The sequence below is a fragment of the Pseudorca crassidens genome, chromosome 12, assembly GCF_039906515.1.
Source record: "Pseudorca crassidens isolate mPseCra1 chromosome 12, mPseCra1.hap1, whole genome shotgun sequence".
NCBI lineage: Eukaryota > Metazoa > Chordata > Mammalia > Artiodactyla > Delphinidae > Pseudorca > Pseudorca crassidens.
This window is the reverse complement of record NC_090307.1, coordinates 53,694,587-53,717,071: the sequence shown is the minus strand read 5'-3', so window position 1 is coordinate 53,717,071 and position 22,485 is coordinate 53,694,587. Positions and strand designations below refer to the sequence as shown.

The 22,485-nt window shown below is 46.1% G+C and overlaps 2 protein-coding genes across 7 annotated transcripts in view; one reads left to right on the top strand and one right to left on the bottom strand.

The window, feature by feature from the left end:
- Positions 1 to 22,485, top strand: part of GREB1L (GREB1 like retinoic acid receptor coactivator) — a 262,351-nt gene that overhangs the window by 230,635 nt on the left and 9,231 nt on the right. For 2 of the 5 annotated variants that reach the window (XM_067699540.1, XM_067699538.1), the window contains 10 exons: positions 1,774 to 1,907; positions 5,221 to 5,560; positions 9,527 to 9,642; positions 10,319 to 10,563; positions 12,835 to 13,406; positions 13,596 to 13,698; positions 16,301 to 16,456; positions 16,730 to 16,869; positions 18,888 to 19,049; positions 19,175 to 19,382. In XM_067699540.1, the coding sequence (XP_067555641.1) occupies positions 1,774 to 1,907; positions 5,221 to 5,560; positions 9,527 to 9,642; positions 10,319 to 10,563; positions 12,835 to 13,406; positions 13,596 to 13,698; positions 16,301 to 16,456; positions 16,730 to 16,869; positions 18,888 to 19,049; positions 19,175 to 19,382 (2,176 nt within the window). The remainder of the gene's footprint in view (positions 1 to 1,773; positions 1,908 to 5,220; positions 5,561 to 9,526; positions 9,643 to 10,318; positions 10,564 to 12,834; positions 13,407 to 13,595; positions 13,699 to 16,300; positions 16,457 to 16,729; positions 16,870 to 18,887; positions 19,050 to 19,174; positions 19,383 to 22,485) is intronic. The other 3 variants (XM_067699541.1, XM_067699539.1, XM_067699543.1) reach the window with 2 other exon arrangements.
- Positions 12,495 to 22,485, bottom strand: part of ESCO1 (establishment of sister chromatid cohesion N-acetyltransferase 1) — a 95,060-nt gene continuing 85,069 nt past the window's right edge. For both annotated transcript variants that reach the window (XM_067699544.1, XM_067699545.1), the window contains one exon: positions 12,495 to 15,397. The gene's annotated coding sequence lies outside the window, so the exon portion shown is untranslated. The remainder of the gene's footprint in view (positions 15,398 to 22,485) is intronic.

The following is a 22,485-nucleotide window of genomic DNA, read 5'->3' as shown; positions in this document are numbered from 1 at the left end:
TAAAAGCTGCCAATTATAGTATTTTATTTTTATCTTATGGACCTTATAAATGACACAATTGCTCATCTCTTTGGATGGGTTACTTAAAAGCTCAGAACCAAATTCGCATTCCACTTCTAACAAAACGGCAGAAACTTCTGGGATGCATTTTTGAGAGTACTAACTTCATCCCTGGCCCAGTCTCCTTGCTCTTACCCTTGCTTTTTCTTCCTCTAATTGCTTAATTTCGTCTTATATATTTTAAGCTGCTGTGTAACCTTTATGAGTTGGAGAGTGTTTAAAGAAAAATGTCAGTACATAATAAATAACACATAAAAGTGAGAATAAAATGCACAGGCAACATGACAGCAAGAAGAAATGACTATGAAAAAGTAGTGTACAACAGAGGAAGGAAAACTATTAAAAAAACCCCACCAGATACATGAACTCAAAATGTTTATTGATTATTCTGGAGCTACTTAGTTTAAGGACAAGCAGTTTGTCACACATGTCAGGCTCCTCTGAGGAAATCTTTGTGTCACATCCCAAAATAGTTATTCATTTTCATAGTGATGAGTGAATCATCAAGAAGGGGCATAGATTAAATACTGTGTATTCTGTTTTAGAAGGAAGAAAACTATATATTTCACCTTTAAAATGAATTTTGTTTGTAAAAGTGCAAGAGAATCACCATCATTAAATAACATCAGAAAAGTTAAAATTTCTGTAATAGAGGCGTTTTTGAGTTTTTTGATCTCCAGCGAGTGCTATAGAACTCATATGTATCAATTTACAGAGCTGCTTCGAGAAGGAAAAAAATCTGCCCTTCTGACTCTACAAGCCTAAGAAATGCTCTTCCTCTAAAAAATCTGAACAAAAGATAGAGAAAACAAACCATCGATGTAGTTATAATCTGCCTTAAGAAAGCATAGCAGCATACCACTAATCACATACTAAGTTCATTTGAAGTGAAGGGAAATTTCAGTTGGTGCTTCAGAGATGACTGTAGAGTTGGTATCAGGTTATATAAGGAAACACAGTTTTTGTTCAGCTTTATTGAGGTATAACTGACAGATAAAAGATATTTAAAGTATACATTGTGATGATTTATGTATACGTTTTTAAAGGATGAGGACTCCTATCTAGTTAATTAACACATTCATCACCAAATATATGTATATATACATACACACACGTACAAATATGTAATTTCTTGAGGAACCTCCATACTATTTTTTCCATAGTGGCTGCACCAATTTACGTTCCCACCAACAGTGCACAAGGGTTCCCTTTTCTCCACATCTACTGACATATCATCTCTCATCTTTTTGATGATAGCCATTCTAACAGGTGTGAGGTGATAGCCCCTTGTGGTTTTGATCTGCATTTCCCTGATAATTAGTGCTGTTGAGCACATTTTCATGTACCTGTTGGCTATCTGTAGGTCTTCTTTAGAAAAATGTCTATTCAGATCCTCTGCCCAGTTTTTAATTGGATTTGGTGGCGGGGGGGCGGGTTGCTATTGAGTTGTATGAGCTCTTTACAGATTTTGGATATTAGCCCTTTATCAGATAAGTGATTTGCAAATATCTTCTCCCATTCAGTAGGTTGCCTTTTCATTTTGTTTCCTTTGCTGTGCAGAAGCTTTTTAGCTTGATGTAGTCCTAATTGCTTATTCACAATTTTTTTAACCTTCTAGGCAATAGCCTATTACAGGTCCCTTCTCCCCCGACCCCCAGAAAATAAGACACATTGTATCCTGCCGTCACTGGGTTTTGCTCTGTTTTGAACCAGGAGGACATGAGCTGCAAGGAGAAGCTGTACTTCGGCATGAATGAGTACAGTAAATCTCTTCAGTGGGGAATCACGAGCCCACTTCTGAGATGTGATGAGACTTTTGAAAAGATGGTGAACACACTCTTGGAGAGGTAAATAAGGACTTTCAACCTTTTCTTTAGCTGTACTTGCATGTCTGAAATAGCCAAACGTCTTTTGTGTCAGTGTCACAGGGAATTTTGGTGGAGCCCAGGCTGTGCAAATGACATGTGAAGGCAGAATAAAAATAGCCTTTCCTAAGATGACCTTTCACTCAGATGGGTTTTCTATGATCATCCAAGACCAACAAAGGAAACCAGTGACTCAGAGTGGGAGGTAGAACCACTTTCTGTGTTCTGAATTGTCTCCCAGGCAGGCTTCATTGCTGCACCCAGAGATGACTTGGGCACAGAGGGATTTGCTTATTAAAGACCATTCCTCTGAGGTCTGGCCTTCCCCACACTTTTACATTTTCCTCTCTTTTCTCCTCTGTCCACCACAGGCAAGTACCCTCAGTAAAAACAAAACTTTACTCTGAGAGATTTGGAGTGTAGACTGAAGAAAATTAAAGAACAAACAGATCATTTAAGTGAGTTCAGTTCTAAGTGGCCCTCCTCCATCCCCGACCTTGGGGTTAAGATTCATGACTCTCTGTCTCCTTTTTCTTCCCCAGTTCCAGGTCAGACTCTGGAAGAGCAAAGGGTTTTTCTGGGTTTTTTTCCTCCCTGATCTTGAATCATAGACTCAAAAATTAGGCAGAGGCATTAGAATTTAACGTAATAGGGAATTCCCTGACAGTCCAATTGTTAGGATTTGGAGCAATCACTGCTGTGGCCTGGGTTCAATCCCTGGTCAGGGAACTAAGATCCTGCAAGCTGTGAGGTGTGGCCAAAAAAAAAAAAAAAAGAATTTAGCCTACTGTTTGATCATCCAGTGGGCACTATTTGATGAGGCACATTCTAATTTTTAGTAGCTCTAGTTCTTGAAACTGGCTCTAATTGATCACAAACCATCTATTTAACAAGCTGCCCTATAACTTTGCTAAGAAAAAAGAAAGAGAAATAAAGATGAGGACAGGGGGTTACATCCTACCCAGCAAGTTATAATGCAGTGTCAGGAAAAGAAGCAGGCTAGAGTAGGATTTTATATTTTTGCAGCTGTTGGATTTGAGAAGACTTAACTGACACTGAGATGTTAATCCTTTCACAGCACATGTGATCTTAGATTTCCAGAATCATCCCATGAGTCTCCCCTTTGTTTCCCACCCTTCTGTTCCGTCTGCCTCTTGGAACCTATCTTTTCTTCCAGTAACATCACTCGAAGTTTTATAAGTCGTATTTTAATGGATGATCCCATCAACTCCTATACAACTTTCGTAATACTTACAAAACTACAGTTACGGGCTTCCCTGGTGGCGCAGTGGTTGAGAGTCCGCCTGCCAATGCAGGGGACATGGGTTCGTGCCCCAGTCCGGGAAGATCCCACATGCCGCGGAGCGGCTGGGCCTGTGAGCCATGGCCGCTGAGCCTGCGCATCTGGAGCCTGTGCTCCGCAACGGGAGAGGCCACACCAGTGAGAGGCCGGCGTACCGCAAAAAACCAATAACCAAAAACCAAAAAACTACGGTTACAGTTTAATACAAACAAAACAAACTAGGGAAACTATTCACTTCTAAATTCATAGCTCTTTCAGTGTGAAATTTAAATGCCTGTATGTCAGAGTTACTCTTTGATCTGACTCTGGCTTTCCTACATGGCCCAGCAAAAAGCATTAAGCGTTAAACTTGGATCATCTGTGCCCACTTCCTCTCGCCAAGTCACCCCGGGCTAATAATAGCTATGATTTATTGAACACTTGAAGGGATTGGCCCAGGACTGATTGAATTGAAGGATTTCTTTACTTTTCCGCAATCTACTAAATTCTTACCACGTAAGAAGACATTGTCAGAGACCTGAATAAAATCCACACTCTGTCTCTGACCAGTTGGATGATCTCGGGAAAGGAGCTGAATTTCTCCCAACCCTTAACTCAGCCTCCTTCTATGAGAAGGTGGAGTGGTCAGAACCCAGGGAATCTGTGGTCCTTTCCAGCTCTAAGTACTTCAGAACCACACTAGTCATTTGATGACCCTAACTGGTATTTGCCCCTGGGTTTTTCTGTGTAAGGCTGGTGACGACTGTTTCACTTTAAATAGAATTATAAAGTGGAGCAAAGGTGAAATCCCCCACTGGCCTACCCAGCTGCTAGGCGGCTGCATGTGCTACCAGCTGGCATCCAGAAGGGAAGTTCAGACCCGCCATTGTTTTGCAGGCTCCACGAGAGGCTTGGCCAAGCTCGGGTCCAGGGCCTTGCTTTGCCCATGCCTACTTTCTTGATATCTGCAAGCACCTCTTCATGCCTGCAAGTGGGTCCTCTTTGCCCATTTGTATTCATTCTGTCAGCAGGCTTGGCTTTCTGAGGAATAGCGCATTAATGAGAGGTTTATTTTCTGCCTGCTCTGTAATCGTAAAAACTGCCAGTTTGGCAGTCCAGTGAAGGGTGGAGGGAGGGGAATGTTGAGGTGAGTCAAGGACACCCCCTACTATTTGCTGGGCACCCTCCACCGAGCAGGGGCTCAGGTGGATAGGAGGCCACACCACTAGGGGGTGCTATTTCTCCAGCCAGCTCCAAGTTTTCTCCATCTTTATGGGAAGATATTGTTATTGCTACAAAGGAGCTGACCTCAAATTAGCAATTATAATTACTCTTTTTACTCCTGATACTCCACAGACATTACATTAGTGTCTCGATTTCCTTAACTGTAATCTTAAGTATAAGAGAAATAAGCTAACAAGCATTCTAACCCCAAGCCACCAGCAAGAGGTTAGGATCTAGGGATGATCCATTATGGCTCTGTTGAAAATATGAACAGACCAGTGCTTCTAAAAGTGCAATGTGATTGTATAAAATAGATAACTAATAAGAACCTGTTGTATAGCACAGGGAACTCTACTTCGCCACACAGTGGAAACTAACACAAAACTATACCCCCCCCACAAAAAAATGCAATGTAATACAAATCACCTGGGGACCTTGTCCAGCCTGATTCTGATTCAGTACATGTGTGGTGGGAGGATTTGGCGGTTCTAAAAAGCTCCCAGGTGGTGCTGCTGTTGGGTGATGCTGCTGGTCCAGAGATCGCACGGGAAGAAGCTCAGGTCACTAGACTGTCCCTAAACCTCGTGAACTTGCTGTACCTATCCCAGCAGGATCTGTGAGCTCACCTTTTCCTTCTAGTGATGGGGGCTTCAAGGTCATTCTAGAGCTCAAGCCCCACTCCTGTCACGAACCCCTTCCCGCCATGCTTAGTCTGCATTCCTACAGCACAGACCTCGCTGTCCCAGTGGGCCCCACACCCAGATGCTAGCTCCCTGTGTTCTGTTGAAGGTACCCCAGGCTGCACAGCATGGTCGTCCGCTGCTACCTCCTCATCCAGCAGTACTCGGAGGCTCTGATGGCTCTCACCACCATGGCGTCCCTCCGAGACCACAGCACGCCGGAAACACTCAGCATCGTGGATGACCTCCTCAGCTGCCCAGGAAAAAACAAAAGTGGGAGGGGACACATGCTCATTCTCAGGGTGCCCTCCGTGCAGCTGGCGATGCTGGCCAAGGAGCGGCTGCAGGAGGTGCGCGACAAGCTGGGGCTGCAATACCGCTTCGAGATCATCCTCGGGAACCCCGCCTCTGAACTCAGTGTCGCAGCCCACTTTGTGGCGCGATTAAAGGTTAGCAACGGACAGACGTTTGTTCTGTTTTCTAGGACTCCCGTGTAGGTGGCTCAGAGGCCTGAGTTTGATAGAGTTTTGCACATGTGTCGGTGTGATCTTCGTGACCATGTTAAGGCTAAACTAAGGGACGTGTCCACTTTTCTAATTTAATAAGATTCTGTCCGGCCCCCCTTTTAGCACATGCATGCAGTTGGTCTTCCATGCTCTCCAACTGCAGGTGCAAAAATGCGATGACCCAATTTCACCCCATGTTTATTGACCTTGTTCGAGATGCATCTAGCCCACGGCCATCTGTTTTCTCAGAAAAAAAGGTAAGTTGTTCTCTCGGACCTCCGTGGGGCACGCCTTTAAGTATCATCCGTTCACTGAATCTTTTCTGTCCGTGTAGCCTATCTGTCTGCTCAGAGTGGGTAAAGTATCCTGTTTCATCTTCAGTGCTCATAGAGAACTACTCCCCACCCTCGTGCATGTGGATTCCCCAACAGTTTGCTGTTTCTTTGTATTTGCTTTGGCCTCAAGGCGTGGTCTGGGCTGAGATTCAGCCGAGCCTCCTGCGGAGAGATTTGTGCATGGCTAAGCGCCGCCCATCCTCCACCCCCGCCCCGCCCCCCTGCACGGCCAGGGACGCACTGCTTTTCCTGAACCCCTCCTGTCAGGCATGGCGGGCGGGGCATAATTTCTTAATCAATTAACCTAAATCTCTACCTCATGCCCTGCTCAGACTTTTCTGGGGACTTTTATAATCCAATGTGTCCCAGACATTTGACAGCATTTCATAAAATCCTGCGTACACATAGATATGGTACTAAGCTAGGTACTATGTGTCTGGGGTAGACCGACATGGTTTCTGCACCTTGCACACCAAACACTGAGCTAAACTGGGTGAAGAAAAACCTAGTTTGACATAAATTGTATGAAAAGAAAGCACGTAGTCTTAGGGGATTTGCATTCCCACCTTGGGCTGCAAAATGAGAGTGTTGGACTGCATGATCTCTAAGAGCTCTAATTCGAGGATTATTATTTAGTGTTCATAAAGCATTTTGCAAATGTAAGCCTTTGTATTGTATTCTATTACCTAACAAAATGTCTTGCATTAGCTTGATAGGTAGCTGGAACAAATAAATCTGTCTAAAAATAGAAGCTCCTCTATTTAGTGGAAGTTGTAACATTTACGTTTCACATATGGATATATAGATATAATGCTCACAATATTAATTTAGAGTCATAGACCACATTACAGCAGAATTCCTGGGGTAACTAACAAATGAGAGTCCTGAAATTCTTCTTACGGTATAATTCATAGAGGCATAGGTTGTGGGACAATCTGAATAATGCTAATGATGAGGAATCTGCAAAAGCAGATTATCAGCACTGCTCTGTGAAGTCTCACACACCTACTGCAGGGAGATGGTCTAACAGGATGTGAGGCTGCAGGGACTTCTCTGGGTCTCCACTGACCCTGACCAAGTGCAGCTACTTACAGAGTCTTAGGTCATTTGTTCGGACCCTTCAGGAATGCCAATCACTAAGTCGGTATAACTCAGCAGTCCTAAATAATATGCCCCTCTGGGCCATTGTTTGAAAACTGCAGTCAAGACCTGAGCTTCCTAGCCTGGCTGCTAGCACATCAGAATCACCTGCAGGGCTTCCAAAGGGCTGCTGGGAGTGTGCGCCATACACGAAGGGGGTCTCAAGTAATTACTTCTCAAAGCAGTTATATCTCAATTCTCATGGGTCGCTGCCAGGCACCAGCCACACAAAAGAGATTTCCATATGCTCAAAACCTCTCGATCACATCAATCCATCCTTTTTATATTCTCTATTTGTGTGGAAGTGAAAATTCGAAATCCCTTTGGAATGTTCACATCCTAAGAAAGACGACCACTTGCCAGGTGGTCTCTGTTTCACCTGTTTATTTCTTTTTTAAAAATTTTGTTTGTTTATTGGCTTGTATTTCTACCCCCATAGCCTGAAATTTCTATGAGGACTTTTCCTCTCAATATGAATAGCACCCAATGAAGTTTCAGGGCACAAAAGAGGCACATGTAAAAATTTGTTAAATTAATTAACCATTGTAGCATTCTTTGACTCTCATTCACTCTTCTTCTTTTTCACCTGTTTATTTCTAAATTACCCACTTTACCACTGACGAGATAGCAGCAGTGTGCCTTTCATCTCTAACGCTGGGTAAAATCCAATGCCTCTTTTTCCATTAGATGGTCTTATTTTTGTGCTTACCTCTAATTATCCTTTAGAAATCGTGGTTAACTTATAAGTGATAACAAGTACTTTGGAAGGATACAAGGTTTATATCTAAATAAATCAGTTCATCCAGAAGGCCTGTGAAGCTTTCATTAGGTTTCCTTGGCCTTGAACCCCATATTATCCCTGAAGTCAATGCTCGCCTAGTCTTTTGTGTTGTCTTAACTGCCTCTGCAGGAAAATCATCCTGAGGGCATGACAGATCCATAGGAGAATGGCAGCCATCAATCATCAGAAGTAACAATGTGACAGAAAAGCATTTTATAGGGGGTTTAGCTAGCTCTGCTTGGTCAAGAGTAAAAGTGGAATTTGTTTAATCATCTTTTGAAAATAAATCTCCTTATAAAACATAATATCTGTTATCCCATCATTATAACCCAACCTCATTCTTGATAGAACGATGAAATATATTCGAGGAGACCCCAGTGTCAGGGATATCATAAATCCAATGTGAAGGCTTATGAGTAAAACGATTCCTATTTGCAGAATTATTTGCTTTGAATTAGGTAATGTTCTGGTTCCCTTTGACATGAAAATATATGGAAAACTGAATTGGGGGGAGAAACTTTCTTGTAATATCTTAAAAAATATTTTGACAGATTAATTTTCTAAGACATAGAAAGTCTCTCAAACTTGTAAACAGTTACGTAGACCCACTGAGTTCTCTGTGGCAAACATATGATAACAGATTGGGCAACAGGATTCAGGTTGGTTCTTCCAATTTTACAAGTTATATGCATTTTACTTGCAGTAATCGTGGGTATATTTAATTCCAAAGACTGGTTTTCCTAGACATCAACAAATCAATAAACAAACTCTGTTATATCATATCATATCTTGCCTGATATATTTCTTTTTATCCCATTCTGATTTTAGCAAAGGAAGTACCAGTCTATTTTAAAATAAAATTGTATGCTTTACTTAATACCTCACTTCTTAGTCCTTGTTCCCAAAAGCATTATCTGAAATGCCAGTTCATTTCTTATAACTCCTGCTAGAAAGCCGATATAAAGCACAGTTAGATCTACACACTTCATAAAAAGTAGTAGAAACCACCTTCTCTACTTAAGAGATGGTTTATTTTCTCTCTGCTCTAAAACAGACAGAAAAGTCTATAAGATCTTTTCACTTTTGAACATCTTTCAAGTTGGGATTTTCTTCCTCTTGATATATTCATGTTTTCAGATTGATGTTCCATTTATTAAAGATATTCGTGTGTGTATATGGGTTTATATATATGAGAAGTTGACTACGTGTGAGGAGTTTTGTTGAGATTCTTTTATTAGTCATTTACAACTGAAATGGTCTTTTTCAGTCAATCAGTCTGAAGAGTCTGTCCATTATATGAAGGAAGTGTACTTAAGAGCCTTGAGTCAACTAGTTTAACTAGGATTTCTGTAAGGTTTGCACCATCGGTGGAATATTTCATATTGTATGTTTCTTTGACCTGTGTGGCTAATGTATGATATAAACCAAGATCTCCTGTTTTATCCTACTGCGATAAAACGAAAGGCTACATTCTTCTAGAGTGCTTTGTGCATGTCTTTTAGTAGTAATTAAAATATATGTACACACACAAACACACTTACTGGAAGTCATTTGGAACCACAGATGTGTATAAAGCCTGGCTGTAGAAACCTTTAAGAAGGTGGGAACTTAAATGAAGGGTTTTAATTTTATTGTGTGGGTTCCTTTCTACAGACTTGGAGAGGAAATGAAGCAGAAGAGTGGACCCCTCGGACGTACCAAGATCTAGAAGGTCTGCCTTGTATTGTGATATTAACTGGCAAAGATCCCCTTGGAGAAACCTTTCCCAGGTACAATGTGAATTGTTAGTTTTTATTTTCCATTAGTTACCCACCTGAGCTGGTGGTGAAAACTTGGCTGACGGTCACCCATTTCATTCACTTGGCAAGTGAGAAGAGCATTGTTTTATTCGGGGATATGAGAAACTTAGCCTTCCTTGAGTCTTTCTTTGGACTTTCCAGAGATAGCCCAGCAATCTGGGGAATGGGAGATAGCCACAGATGAGAAGTGTTTATGCATCGAAGCAGGGCAGCCAGAGGGGCAGGGAGGAAAAGCACTGCCCCCAGTGAGGAGCTCTGGGGATGAAGTGTCTGCTAGTCTGCTGTTCCCTCAGGGACCCAGGGCCTGTAGGTTGGAAGGCAACAGCACCAATAATCACAGCCCTCACTGAACGCTTACCGTGTGTCAGGCATCGTGTTAAATGCCTTACCCTTGTCATGCCATTCATTCCTTTCAGTAACTGGGTCAGCTGGACACGGTTACTCTATTTTATATGTGGAGAAAATGAAGTGAGTAGCCCGAGGTCCTAAGCTAGGAGGTGGCAGAGCTGAGGTGCACATCAGGCATTACCTGGCACCGAAGCTCACGATTTTGACTGCTGCGCTGCGCCCAGACACCCAGACACACATAGACATGGCATGCCTCACCAAAGACAGACTCGCCAAAGATATCCTTACTTTCGTGCAGGTCTTTGAAGTACTGTGACCTCCGGTTAATTGATTCAAGCTATTTAACTCGCACGGCCTTGGAGCAGGAGGTGGGTCTGGCGTGCTGCTACGTCTCAAAAGAGGTCATCCGGGGGCCCACTGCTGCCCTGGACCTTAGTGGCAAGGAGCAAGAGAGAGCCGCCGTCGGCGAGAACGGTGCCGAGGAGCTGCTCATGGACCTGGAGAGGCCCCAGAGCAACAGCAGTGCCGTCACTGGAACCTCAGGTCAGTACTTTCTCTTTCGAGGGATCAGAGGCAGGAGGGAGGAGGGGGGTAGGAGTATGGAAGGCAGAGGCATCTGCTGACTCCCATCAAGGCTTTCAGAGCCTTGGGTGACTCAGGCATCCTGTCCAGACCTTGGTTCTCCGGGAGAGATACTTGGGAAACATGACTCTTGAGCAGCCACAAGATACGTTCCTGGGGAAGCATTTAATGAAGAGCTTGCTGCTAAGCTAAATTAATACAGAAAATAAATTTCGTCAACCCCAGCTGCCACCATTTTCCCTAGTCTCTCTCACCCTAATCATCTCATAGATATTATGCACCTGCTATTTGCAAAGGCCTTCTTCTTTTCCTTCCAGATCCTGAAGCTGTAAGTTTTTGCTAATTGGCCTAGTATCTGGCACAAAGTATTTGTTTGAATGAATGAGTGACTTTTCTAAGTACTTAATGGCAAGTGTTTGTATACTGAAGGCTACTCTGGGACCATGGGTTGGCTGGGACGATCCAGTCTGCAGCCTGCCAGCCACTCTCTTACTGTGTTACTGTGTGGTTGATGGCAGTGCTTGGCATCAGTTTTCTTCTGATAAATAGTATTAAGCAAATACAGCACTATTTCCATTTTTTTTCTGACTGTGGAAGTTATAATAAAGCTTTATATAGAAAACTTGGAGAATGTAATGAAGTATAGAGAAGAGGTAAAAAATGAAAACTCCACAGCAGAGGGAACCACCATTTGTGTTCCTTCTCCCCCGTGCTTCCCTTCTCTCATCTCCATGACACACACACGCAAACACACACAATTTCATGGCCAAAAGCAGCACCAGTCTTTATATTCACTGTCAGCTGCTGTCGGATAGGCTCCCTATGAGAACTGAAAGGCAGGTATCTGGGGGGTTTTCTGACTTTCTGTGGTGCCCCTCAGCCTGGAAGAGCATGGGGACTGTCCTTTGGGGTCTGCCCAGCTGCTCCCCTCAGTCAGGGGTCAGGGCTGTACCTCCCCCACCCCATCACTACAGGCTCCCCAGTTCTGCCTCTGCGACCAGGTCAGAATAAAGGGGAGAGGTTGGGAGGAGTGTAAAGGGTAATAGAGGGGAGGGGGACTATCACATCTAGAAGCTTTTGGATACCAGCATCAGTGACCGAGAGGCAAGGAAGGTAGGGGTGGCGATGCTGATGAGTGTTGGACTTCCTTCCTGTGGCTCTTTAATCAGCCCCACAAGCCCCACTATTCTGGCCTTGTTCTGATTAACTCACACAAAGGTAATGATTTGCCTTCTGCTTTTAGAGTTTTCTCCGCTTTCAGGATGCACGTGCTGCGCACACACACACACACACACACACACACACACACACACCCCACCGGCCTCGGGGTGACTCTGAGGGTCCTCAGGGGGGCTCACTGCCCAAGGTGTGCAGGCCTGTGGACTCCAGGGCCGATGAACGGAGAGGAAAGCCCTCACACAAAAGTCAGATGAGCAGTGGAGTGACGGTGTCACGAGCCTCTGGTTACTGGCTATTCATCTAGGATCTCCCAAGGTCGGGATATGACCCCCAGGCCTGGGAAGCACCGGTCTGAGCCAGAGAGGGCCTGCAATCTTGAGTGTAATGAGCTTCTGGTTTGTCCTCAAGCCAAAGAGGGGCTGATGGACTAGAGGGGAAAACACGTTTGAAGTGAATTGGCCGCAGGTGCAGGGATCTCTGGGCACGAGGAGCATCTCGCTGGGAGGAGATAAAGCTCTCCCTTCCCACGGAGCCGCTTCCCACACTGGTCTGGGCGTCCATAGAAGGGGCTGCACGCTGGGGAGGTATCCAGAGCCAGAAGTATGGGGCCCTGGGACCCCCAGAAGGAGGCGAGTGGCACTGGGGCAGGACTTGGATGTCAGCCTGTGTCGGTCAGGGTCCTGGAATGAATCAGAAGGCTTATCCAAACGAGGTAACCTGAGGAGAGTTTAATATGCCGGCAGGATGCAGCAGGAGACGGCGTGGTCGACCCCAGGGCGCCCGGACCACCACGCGGCCTGAAGACGCCGGGGAGGGGGTGGGGGGGATGGGCAGACATGGGCCCCGGAGGAAGCCGGGGCGTGGCGGGGGGAGTACCGATTTCCTGTGGCGTCTCCACTGGCCGACCCCACGCAGGATTGGGGGAGGGGAGGGGGGGCAGGACACTCTGTAGTCCGCGCGCCGCGGGGCCCCCCGGCCTCCAGGCCGGTCCCCCTGGCAGGGGCGGCGGTGACAGAGCGGGCGCGCGGCGGGCTGTCGTCCGTCCTCTTTCAGGCTCTATCATGGAGAACGGGGTGAGCTCGTCCAGCACCGCCGACAAGTCCCAGAAGCAGCCCCTGACCCCCAGCTTCCGGAGCCCGGCCAACAGCGTGGGACTGGACGAAGGGGTCTCGGCGGGCCTGGTGGGAGTCGGAGAGACCCTGAAGCAGGAGTGTGACTCCCTGGGCCCCCAGATGGCGAGCAGCACCACCTCCAAGCCGTCGTCGTTCTCATCGGGGCCCGGGGCGCCGCGGTGGCCGGGACAGCCGGGGCCGGGCTTCCGGGGCGCGCACGCCGCGCTGCCCCCGGTCGTGATCCTGTCCAAGGCGGCCTACAGCCTCCTGGGCTCGCGGCGGGGCGGCAAGCTGCCGGCGTCCGCGGCCCTGCTGCCGCACCCCGACGTGGCCTGGGCCAGCCCCCTGCGGCCGCTGCTGCCCGGGCACGCGAGCGCCGAGGAGCAGTCCCTCTACTACCGCCGCTGGACCGCGGCGCGGCCGCACCACGCCGACCACGGCAACCAGGCCGATCCCGCCTCGGGCGCGCGGCCCTGCCATCCCCGCCGCCTGCTGCTGACCGGGCCCCCGCAGGTAGGGAACGGTGCCGGGGGGCGGGGGGGCTTGGGGGCTCTGGAGGAAGGGCCAGAGAGGGGGTCTCCTGTTGGGGTCCGGTGGTCGGGGCACGGAGGCCCCCCACTCCTGCAGGGAGACGCGGAAGAGCTCACGTGTGAAATCTCTTTTCTCTTTTCCACCCCTCCTCCCTAAACCTCTCTTCACCAGGTGGGGAAGACTGGCTCCTACTTGCAGTTCCTGAGGATCCTCTTCCGCATGCTTATCAGGCTCCTGGAGGTGGACGTGTACGACGAGGCAGAGATCAACACCGGTGAGTTCCGAGCCGGCAGCGTGGGTATTAACACCACAGCCGGAGCTTCCCGCGTCCTCCTGGAGGTATACATGCGCCCATGGGCAGGGTTCTCGAGAGGTTAAAGGTCGTGACCCAGCAAAGAGTTGTAAGGAAGTTGAGCTCCCTGAGGTCGGGGTGGGTCTTCCCCTCTTTTGACCCCCGATCCCCTCTGTGTCCTCTGCGACGCTGGGCAAAGAGGCATCTCATAAAGTCCTGTCAGGTGGGTTCACTGCTCAGGTGGTCAGACTGTCCAGGTTTAAAATTCTAGTGTGGTGGTCTACTGCTTAAGGGTCCAGGGCATGTTTTATACTCTGCATAACCAGCCCTTTGTTGGTTCGTCAGAGTAGACGTTATGTTTTGCCTGCTGGCTCCGAGGAAAGGTGTGTGGGTTGCTATGACGAAAGGAAAACTTCCAGGAGCAGAACAGAACCCTGGTGCTGTAAACAACCCCTTGGCACTAGCAGTAAGATGCAGGGGCTGGTGCTTGACAGACGAGCCTGTGCCTCCTGCCCGGCTTCTTGGCCCTTCCACCCCGGCTGTCACCTGTGAAGGAGGCAGTTCCGCTCTGCAGCCTGTCCAGCAAGGCCAGAAAGGGGGCATGAGCAGGGGTCAGCCAGCATGAGCTCTGCAGCCGGGGGAGTGTGGCTTCAAATTATGGCTTCACATCTCAGAACAGAATGACCGTGTGCTGGAAGAAACAGGGAGGGGTAGGGGCAGGAGAGAGAAGTGGTAGTTCTTCCCCAGCCCCTCAAAGATGAGTCCAGAAAAGGGAAAGGCCTTGTCATCTTCCATCAGATTAGCCCTTGGAGACCTCCCCTCACTTGCTTTTCCTGAATAGTTGGATCTGTTCTGTGACCAGCCCAAGGGACTAGTTTAGTTCAGAACAAGACTAGGTAAAATCAGCCATATTTAATCATTTTACTATGGCTTTTGGCTCTATTTCCATCCTCACCAGTTCACATCCATGATTCCAGACACAGACACAATTCCATCTTCCTATCCACATCTTGTTTCTGTCCCCAGCTGAGCTGTACCAGGCCCCCAGGCCCACCACAGAGGGGATTGAAACGCCCTGAGCTGCATGGAGCGGACTGGGCCCCAGGTGCAAGGGCAGAGCCAAGCAGACAGGAATGAGGGCCGTCATCCGCTGACTTTCCCCCAGGCTCCTTGGCACTGCAGGAGAGTGATGCCTTTACTTTTCGCCTCAAATCCTGCTACAGGGCTTACAGCTGTGGGAGTCAAACCTGGCCTTTGTAACGAGAAGCACTGTTAGTTTGGCTTTATTCCTTCACCCACACTTTAGTGCAGGTGAATGCAGTGGTGCTCTGGAGAGGCACAAGGATGCCTTTTTTAAAAACTAGAATAAGCGTTAACTTTTAAATAAAATGCATACTTTTAAAATAAAACTTAAAAAAGTAACTTTTTAATAAGTTTATTTTTATTTTTGGCTGCATTGGGTCTTTGTTGTGGTATGTGGGCTTCTCATTGTGGTGGCTTCTCTTGTGGAACACGGGCTCTAGGTGCACGGGCTTCAGTAGTTGTGGCACTCGAGCTCAGTAGTTGTGGCACCCAGGCTTAGTTGCTCCACAGCATGTGGCATCTTCCCGGACCAGGGCTTAAACCCGTGTCCCCTGCATTGGCAGGCGGATTCTTAATCACTGTGCCACCAGGGAAGCCCCTAAAAAAATAACTTTTAAATAAAATGCTCAGGGATATAAAAATAAGCAGTATTGTGTTTAAAAGCTAATAGCTGTATTTCTAGTCTTTAGGCCTTTTTTGTTGGAATTTTTTTCTTCGTTTCTTCCTTTGAACGTTGTCTTCAGCTTGATCTTATAGTTTTTAGTATTAATAACAAATATTTATTGGACACCCACCATGTGCCTGCTGCTGTCTTAGCACTTTCAATATGCCATCTGGAATCTTTACAACAATCAGGGGACCCTGAGAGGTGAAGGTGCCTGCAGGTGTGAAGTCACAAGTGGTGGGGCCTGGACTCAAACCCAGGGCCCGAGGCTGTCAACCTGGACTGCATGTCGGAACCACTTAAGGAGCTTTAAACACTACTATAGGTGCCTGAGTGATGAAGGAGGTTCTGGGCAGTGTGGCCTGAGCACAGGGATTTTACAAGCTCTGGGTGATTCGTAATAAGCAGCAGACACTGAATCTTGCTTGGTGTGTCCCTGAAATCTCTTCAGTATCAACGTCTTAAAACCCCACAACTAAAACTCTAAGACAGAATTCAGATCATCCAAAATTAAATAAGATTTTAAGGCAATTCAGGGGGGGCTGGGGTGGGAGACCAGTTGATCTCCTAGTTGTGGAAGTGTGTGGAGTGGGTGTGCAGAGGCTAATGATGGGGACCAGTGAGGACAAGCATCTCTTCCGGCGGGGGTATGAAGGGACAGTCTGCTTCCCTCTACCCTGGACACGGGAGCTCATTTTTCAGAAAGGCCTTTGTCCACCCACCTGGGCGGACAACATACATACATACAACCTTCCATCCCTGACACTTGAGAGAGAGGGAGGGAGGCCAGTCGGTCTGGTCTGCCTGCTCTGTGCACTTTCTTTCTTCTTGGCCTAGATCACAGCGAAAGCAGTGAAGTGAGCCAGTCAGAGGGAGAGCCCTGGCCTGACATCGAGAGCTTCAGTAAAATGCCCTTTGACGTCAGTGTGCATGACCCCAAGTACAGTTTGATGAGCCTGGTATACACTGAAAAGCTGGCAGGGGTCAAACAAGGTCAGTGCAAGTGGAGGCTAAAGGTCAAGTGTTCACCTAAATGAAGGCAAGAGGCCTGGGGCAGTTTAATCTTTGAGAGTGGCTTCATTCATTCTCCTCTGCTTTTCTCTCGTTTTACACACATACATGTCACCTTTTCATTTTCATAGCTGCCTCTCAGGGCATAAGTTACAGAATCCTGGGAAAAGCCCTTCTGGGGAGTGGGGGACTTTCTTCCCAAGCATAGGGGCTTCAGGCACATCACGGGACGGTCTCTTGCCCCTTTATACACAGAAGCAATAAAGGAATCCAAAGTTGAGGAGCCCCGGAAACGAGAAGCCGTGTCCATGATGCTGACCAAGTACGCGGCCTACAACACCTTCCACCACTGCGAGCAGTGCCACCAGTACATGGACTTCACCTCTGCCTCCCAGGTGCAGTCCCTTTGCCCTTGCCTGTTACCCCATGTGGATCTTGTATGTAAGAGAGGAAAAGTCCCAGTTTCAAGCCCTAGACAGAGGATGGCTTACATATGAGATGGAGCCACTCATTTGTGAGCAAAATGCTTGAAGCAATTGATTAAGATGATTTGGGGTTTATTAATAAAGGATTATGGGTGGGGGACGGTGGGTGAAAGAAACTGAGTTTGTGTCTTAAGTCACTTCGTCAAAATGGTTACATGTGTCATGTTGAGATTAGAAAGTAGCTGAGGTGTGCTATCTGTGATCCTGAAAAAGCTAGATATTACAGTATGTTTGGCAAAAGGGTTTTTTCCCTCCTTTGGGTTGTTGTTGAAAATGGTGCTATATCTACAAATTTGTAGGAGGCGCCCTTTGAGCTGTGAACAAGTCTGTTGATTTGCAGAGACCTAGTCTCACTCTTATACCAGCGAGTGATGGTTTTGACCATAGGCATACAGAGGAGTCAGTGTTTGCTTTTTTATTTGGAGAGAACTGAGAGGTAGGAACACAGAAGGTGAGCAAATACCCCATAGCATTTAGCTTTTTTTTTTTTTTTTGCCGTACGCGGGCCTCTCACTGTTGCGGCCTCTCTCGTTGTGGAGCACAGGCTCTGGACGCACAGGCTCAGCAGCCATGGCTCACGGGCCCAGCCGCTCCGTGGCATGTGGGATCTTCCCGGACCGGGGCACGAACCCATGTCCCTGCATCGGCAGGAGGACTCTCAACCACTGCACTAGGGAAGCCCTTGGCTTCTTATTGGCCAGAGCGTCTTTAAGCACAAAAGATGGGAAAGGCAACCAATGATGGTCATATCCAAGCGCCTGTTTGGGGGGATAAGCTTTCCCCTACTTTACCTTCTTGACTTCTATATTATTTGGCTCTGAACACCTAGAACAACTCTTCCTCCCTATAGGATGTGCTGAGTGGATGCCCTCCAGACTTGCTTCTGCTCTTGAGGACCAGGTCTTCACTCTTTCCCCACAGGGTACTAGGAGGGATATACTGATCATTCTGCTCTTCTGGTACAAGTTACCTTTCATACCCCATTTGTTTTCTTGTGTTATTGAAAACTTTTGGTGGGATAGTTTGAAATCAGCTCACATAATGCTTTATAGAATATAGAGGATTCAAGTCCCCGATCTATAAATCATCGGTTTTTAGAACATTTATTAAAAACCCTCTATTTAAATAATTTCTGTGTGATTACAGTACTAAGTAGTCAATTCCAATACTTGTGAAGCAGAATGAAGGAGAATTTAAGGGAAGAATTACAATATTATTTCTCTATGAATGTAATGTTTAGGTTAAAACTCTTGGGAAAACTACCTGGATGCTAGTGGCTGCTGAAAAGTGATGATATCTTTTCATTACGCCAAGTCTTGTCTGCATTGTAAAGACCTTTATTTAGTCATTCACCGGGATGGGTTACTGAGAGTGTGTGAACTTATCAGCAATTTAAAAAGCAGGTTTATATTTGGCTTGGATGAGTCAGAGGTCTCTCCTGGAAGCCAGAGTTCTAGGCTAAATGACTGTTCAGATATCTTCAGCTTCCACTGTAGCCAGGAAAGATGGGGCCACAGAGGCGTTTTAGATAAATGATATTCATTTGACCTGACCCACACAGAAGCGTTTACCCCTGGGCACCTTTGGGAATGTTTACGTGGCAGGACATCCCCTCGATATACTGGACCTCCGTAAGACTGGGCAGCAGTGGTTCTAAGAAGGAGAGAAATGCAGATAGTTTCCAGCAACAGGTATTTCTCCACACACGGAGAGGCTGTGTAGGGGCGAGATGCTTGACTCTCTGGTCAGCGGCAGCCCCTAAAAGATGAGGCGTCTGCCTTTCCAGCCCTCTCGACACTGCACGCACAGCAGGTCTGGTGGCAGGCAGAAGTTCAGGTTAGTTTGCCTCTCTCAGTAACAGCCTTAACGAGTGGCCTGGAGGTTTGCAAACCGTGAGTTTACATTCCCTCCCTTCTCTGCAAACGCAGATGTCCGACTCCACCCTTCACGCCTTCACGTTCTCTTCCTCTATGCTGGGAGAAGAGGTGCAGCTCTATTTCATCATTCCCAAATCCAAAGAGAGTCATTTCATCTTCAGCAAGCAGGGCAAACACCTGGAGAGCATGCGGCTGCCCCTGGTTTCAGACAAGGTGGGTGACAGCGTCTGGACACAAGGACTGACAGGCCTCAGGTATTAGATTAGGTTCTCTAAGCTTCTGATATCTAAGGGTTCTAATTTCTTTTTGGTCTCTGGCCCTTTCTTTCCCTTTTTCAGCAGAATTTGAATGCGGTCAAGAGCCCTATTTTCACTCCTTCCAGTGGTCGCCATGAGCACGGACTCCTAAACCTCTTTCACGCCATGGAGGGCATCAGCCACCTGCACCTACTGGTGGTTAAGGAATATGAGATGCCGCTGTACCGCAAGTACTGGCCCAACCACATCATGCTGGTGCTTCCTGGCATGTTCAATAATGCAGGCGTGGGTAAGGGGGCCCCCAGATGGGGGGAAGGGCTGGAAAGATAAACTAAGCTCCATTCCCCAGGCATGAACTTTCAGAGGTTCCCCTGCCCCTGGATAGTGTCTTGCCCTGCAGACCAAAGGACTTTTCATTCCTCTTTAAATGAGTTTTCATTTCTCTTGATCTGCAGTTTTGCAGAATTTTTAACTTTTGAGGACTAGTAACCAAAGAAGTCACTGGTACGTTGAGCACCCTGGGAAGGATTGGGACTTTTCCCAGTATAGGCCGCAGATGTTCCTTGCAGCAGGCTGGCAGCAGGAACATCACAGTGAAGAGGAGAGTCTGAGGAGGGGAGTTAGTAGTTCACAGTCCGGTCTGGAGGGATCTCTGAGGGGCATCACTAATCTTAAAGGCACACAGCAAGTTCTTGGGGGCTCTGTGCAGCTGGGGAATGGAAGCATCATCACTGCCTACGGCAGTTATCTTAAAAGTGCCTGGAAGAAGTCTTTCCTGCTTTTCCCCAAGGAGTTTAAGAGCAATTGGCTGATTTCTCAGAGGCGGCACCTGGTTGTTGAGTGTATTGACAGAGCCGGGGAGGAACTGGAGAGAGCGGTCTAGAGCTCCTTCCTTTCCCTCCTGAAGGCAGGAAACCTCCACATGGACCCAGTGTTCTAGAGCTCTAGTGTCTGGTAACTCCCTGCATCTAACTCACTTCCCACTGGCTTCTGTGGGTATCTCAGTGCAGAGTCTCAGAGGGCTGAGGATCAAGAGCTTTAGAGGAAGACCATCCAGCCCAGAGCTGGAGTGAACACAGACGAGACCCGAGTAGTGCCCTGGATCCACACAGGCCTTCTCTCCAGGTCTCTCTCTCCCTTTCTTCTTAGGTCTCTTCCTTTCTTGTTCTCCATTCCATTCCTTTTCATGTCCTTAAACTTTAGCCTTAATATGGGATTAAAATATTTTCCCAAACTGGTTTGTTTTGAATGCAATTTCCCATGTTTATCACAATATCAGATGACTTAGGACTTTCATATATTTCTGGTCCTTTATCCTCCCCCAAACAATATATCTCCAAACTATCTAAAATCTTTTTCTATATGCATATGACCCTCAAACTATACCTTTCTGTGCCTAACTGACCTTTAGGAGAAAAAGTTCCCTCATCCCAGATCTGACTGAATTTGTTTAGTGCCAGTTTTACCATTTTTGTAATAATCTGGGCAGAGAAACCAACATACATGCAAATAAAATAAACAAATTTTTTTTTACTGTGGTAAAAAACCACAAAATTTATCTTAGCCATTTTTAAGTGTATGGTTCAGTAGTGTTCAGTATATTCACATTGTTATGCAACCAATCTCCAGAACTCTCTTCATCTTGCAGAGCTGAAACTCAGTACCATTCAAGGCTAACTCCCCATTTTTGTTATCCATTCACCCACTGAGGGACCCTTAGTCTGCTCCTCACCTTTTGATTGTTGTGAATAATGCTACTATGAACATGAACACAAATCTCTTCAAAACCCTGCTTTCAATTCTTTTGGGTATAAACCCCAAAGTAGTATTGCTTAATCACGTGGTAATGCCGTTTTTTTTTTTTTTTGGAATTGGCATGTTGTTTTTCATAATGTCTGTACCATTTTACATTCCTACCAACAATGCAAAATGGTTCCAGTTTTAACACCTTTGCCAACACTTGCTTTTTCTGGGAATTTTTGATGTTGTTGTTCGTAGGCATCCTAATGGGTGAGATGGTATCTTATTGTGATTTGATTTGCATTTTCCTAATGATTAGTGATGTTGATCATCTTTTCATTTGCTTGTTGGCTATTTGTATATCTTCTTTGGAGAATCTATTTTTTAGTAAAGTTTTTATTGTTGTTGACTTGTAGGAGTTCTGTATATATTCTAGATATTAACCCGTTATCAGATAAGGTTTGTAAATATTTTCTCCCATTCCATAGGTTGCCTTTTCACTGTTGATTGCATTCTTTGTGCAGAAGTTTTAAATTTTTATGTAGTCCAGCTTTTTTCTCGTTGCTTATGCTTTTGGTATCATATCCAAGAAATCACTGCCAAAACCAACATCATCAAGCTTTCCCCCATGTTTTCTTCTAAGAGTTTTATAGTTTTAGCTCTTTGATCCATTTTGATTTTTTTATATAAGGGTCCAACTTCATTCTTTTGCATGTGGATATCCAGTTTTCCCAACACTATTTGTTGAAGAAAGTATCCTTTATCCATTGAATGGTCTTGGCATTCTTGTCAAAAATCATTTGACCATATATACAAGTGTATGCTTCTGGGCTCTATATTCTTATTCCATTGGTCTATGTGCCACTACTACACTGTTTTGATTACTGTAGTTTTGCAATCAGTCAATGTGAGACCTCCAACTTTGTTCTTTTCTCAAGATTGTTTTGGCCATTCAGAGCCCCTTGAGATTCCATGTGAATTTAAAGTTGGATTTTTCTATTTCTGGAAAAAAAAAAACAAAACAACCCTGATATTTTGACAGGGATTGTATTAAATATGTGGATTGCTTTGTGTGATATTGACGTCTTAATATTACATTTTGCAATCCATGAACATGGGATGTCTTCCCATTTATTTGTCTTTACTTCAGCAGTGTTTTGTACTTTTTAGTGTACAAGTCTTCTGCCTCCTTGGCTTAACATTTATTCCCAAGTATTGTACTTCTTTTTTTTTCGTTTTGTTTTTTTTTTGCGGTACACGGGCCTCTCTCTGTTGTGGCCTCTCCCATTGCAGAGCACAGGCTCCGGACGCGCAGGCTCAGCAGCCATGGCTCACGGGCCCAGCCGTTCCGCGGCATGTGGGATCTTCCCGGATCGGGGCACGAACCTGTGTCCCCTGCATCGGCAGGCGGACTCTCAACCACTGCGCCACCAGGGAAGCCCTGTATTTTCTTTTGATGCTATTGAAAATGGAACTTTTCTTAATTTCCCTTTTAGATTGTTTGTTGTTAGTATATAGAAACACAACTGATTTGTGTATATTGTTTCTGTGTTTGCAACTTCGCTGAATTCATTTATTCTAAGTATGCATGTTATCTTTAGGGTTTTCTACATATAGGATCATGTCTGCAAAGAGATAATTTTACTTTCCAA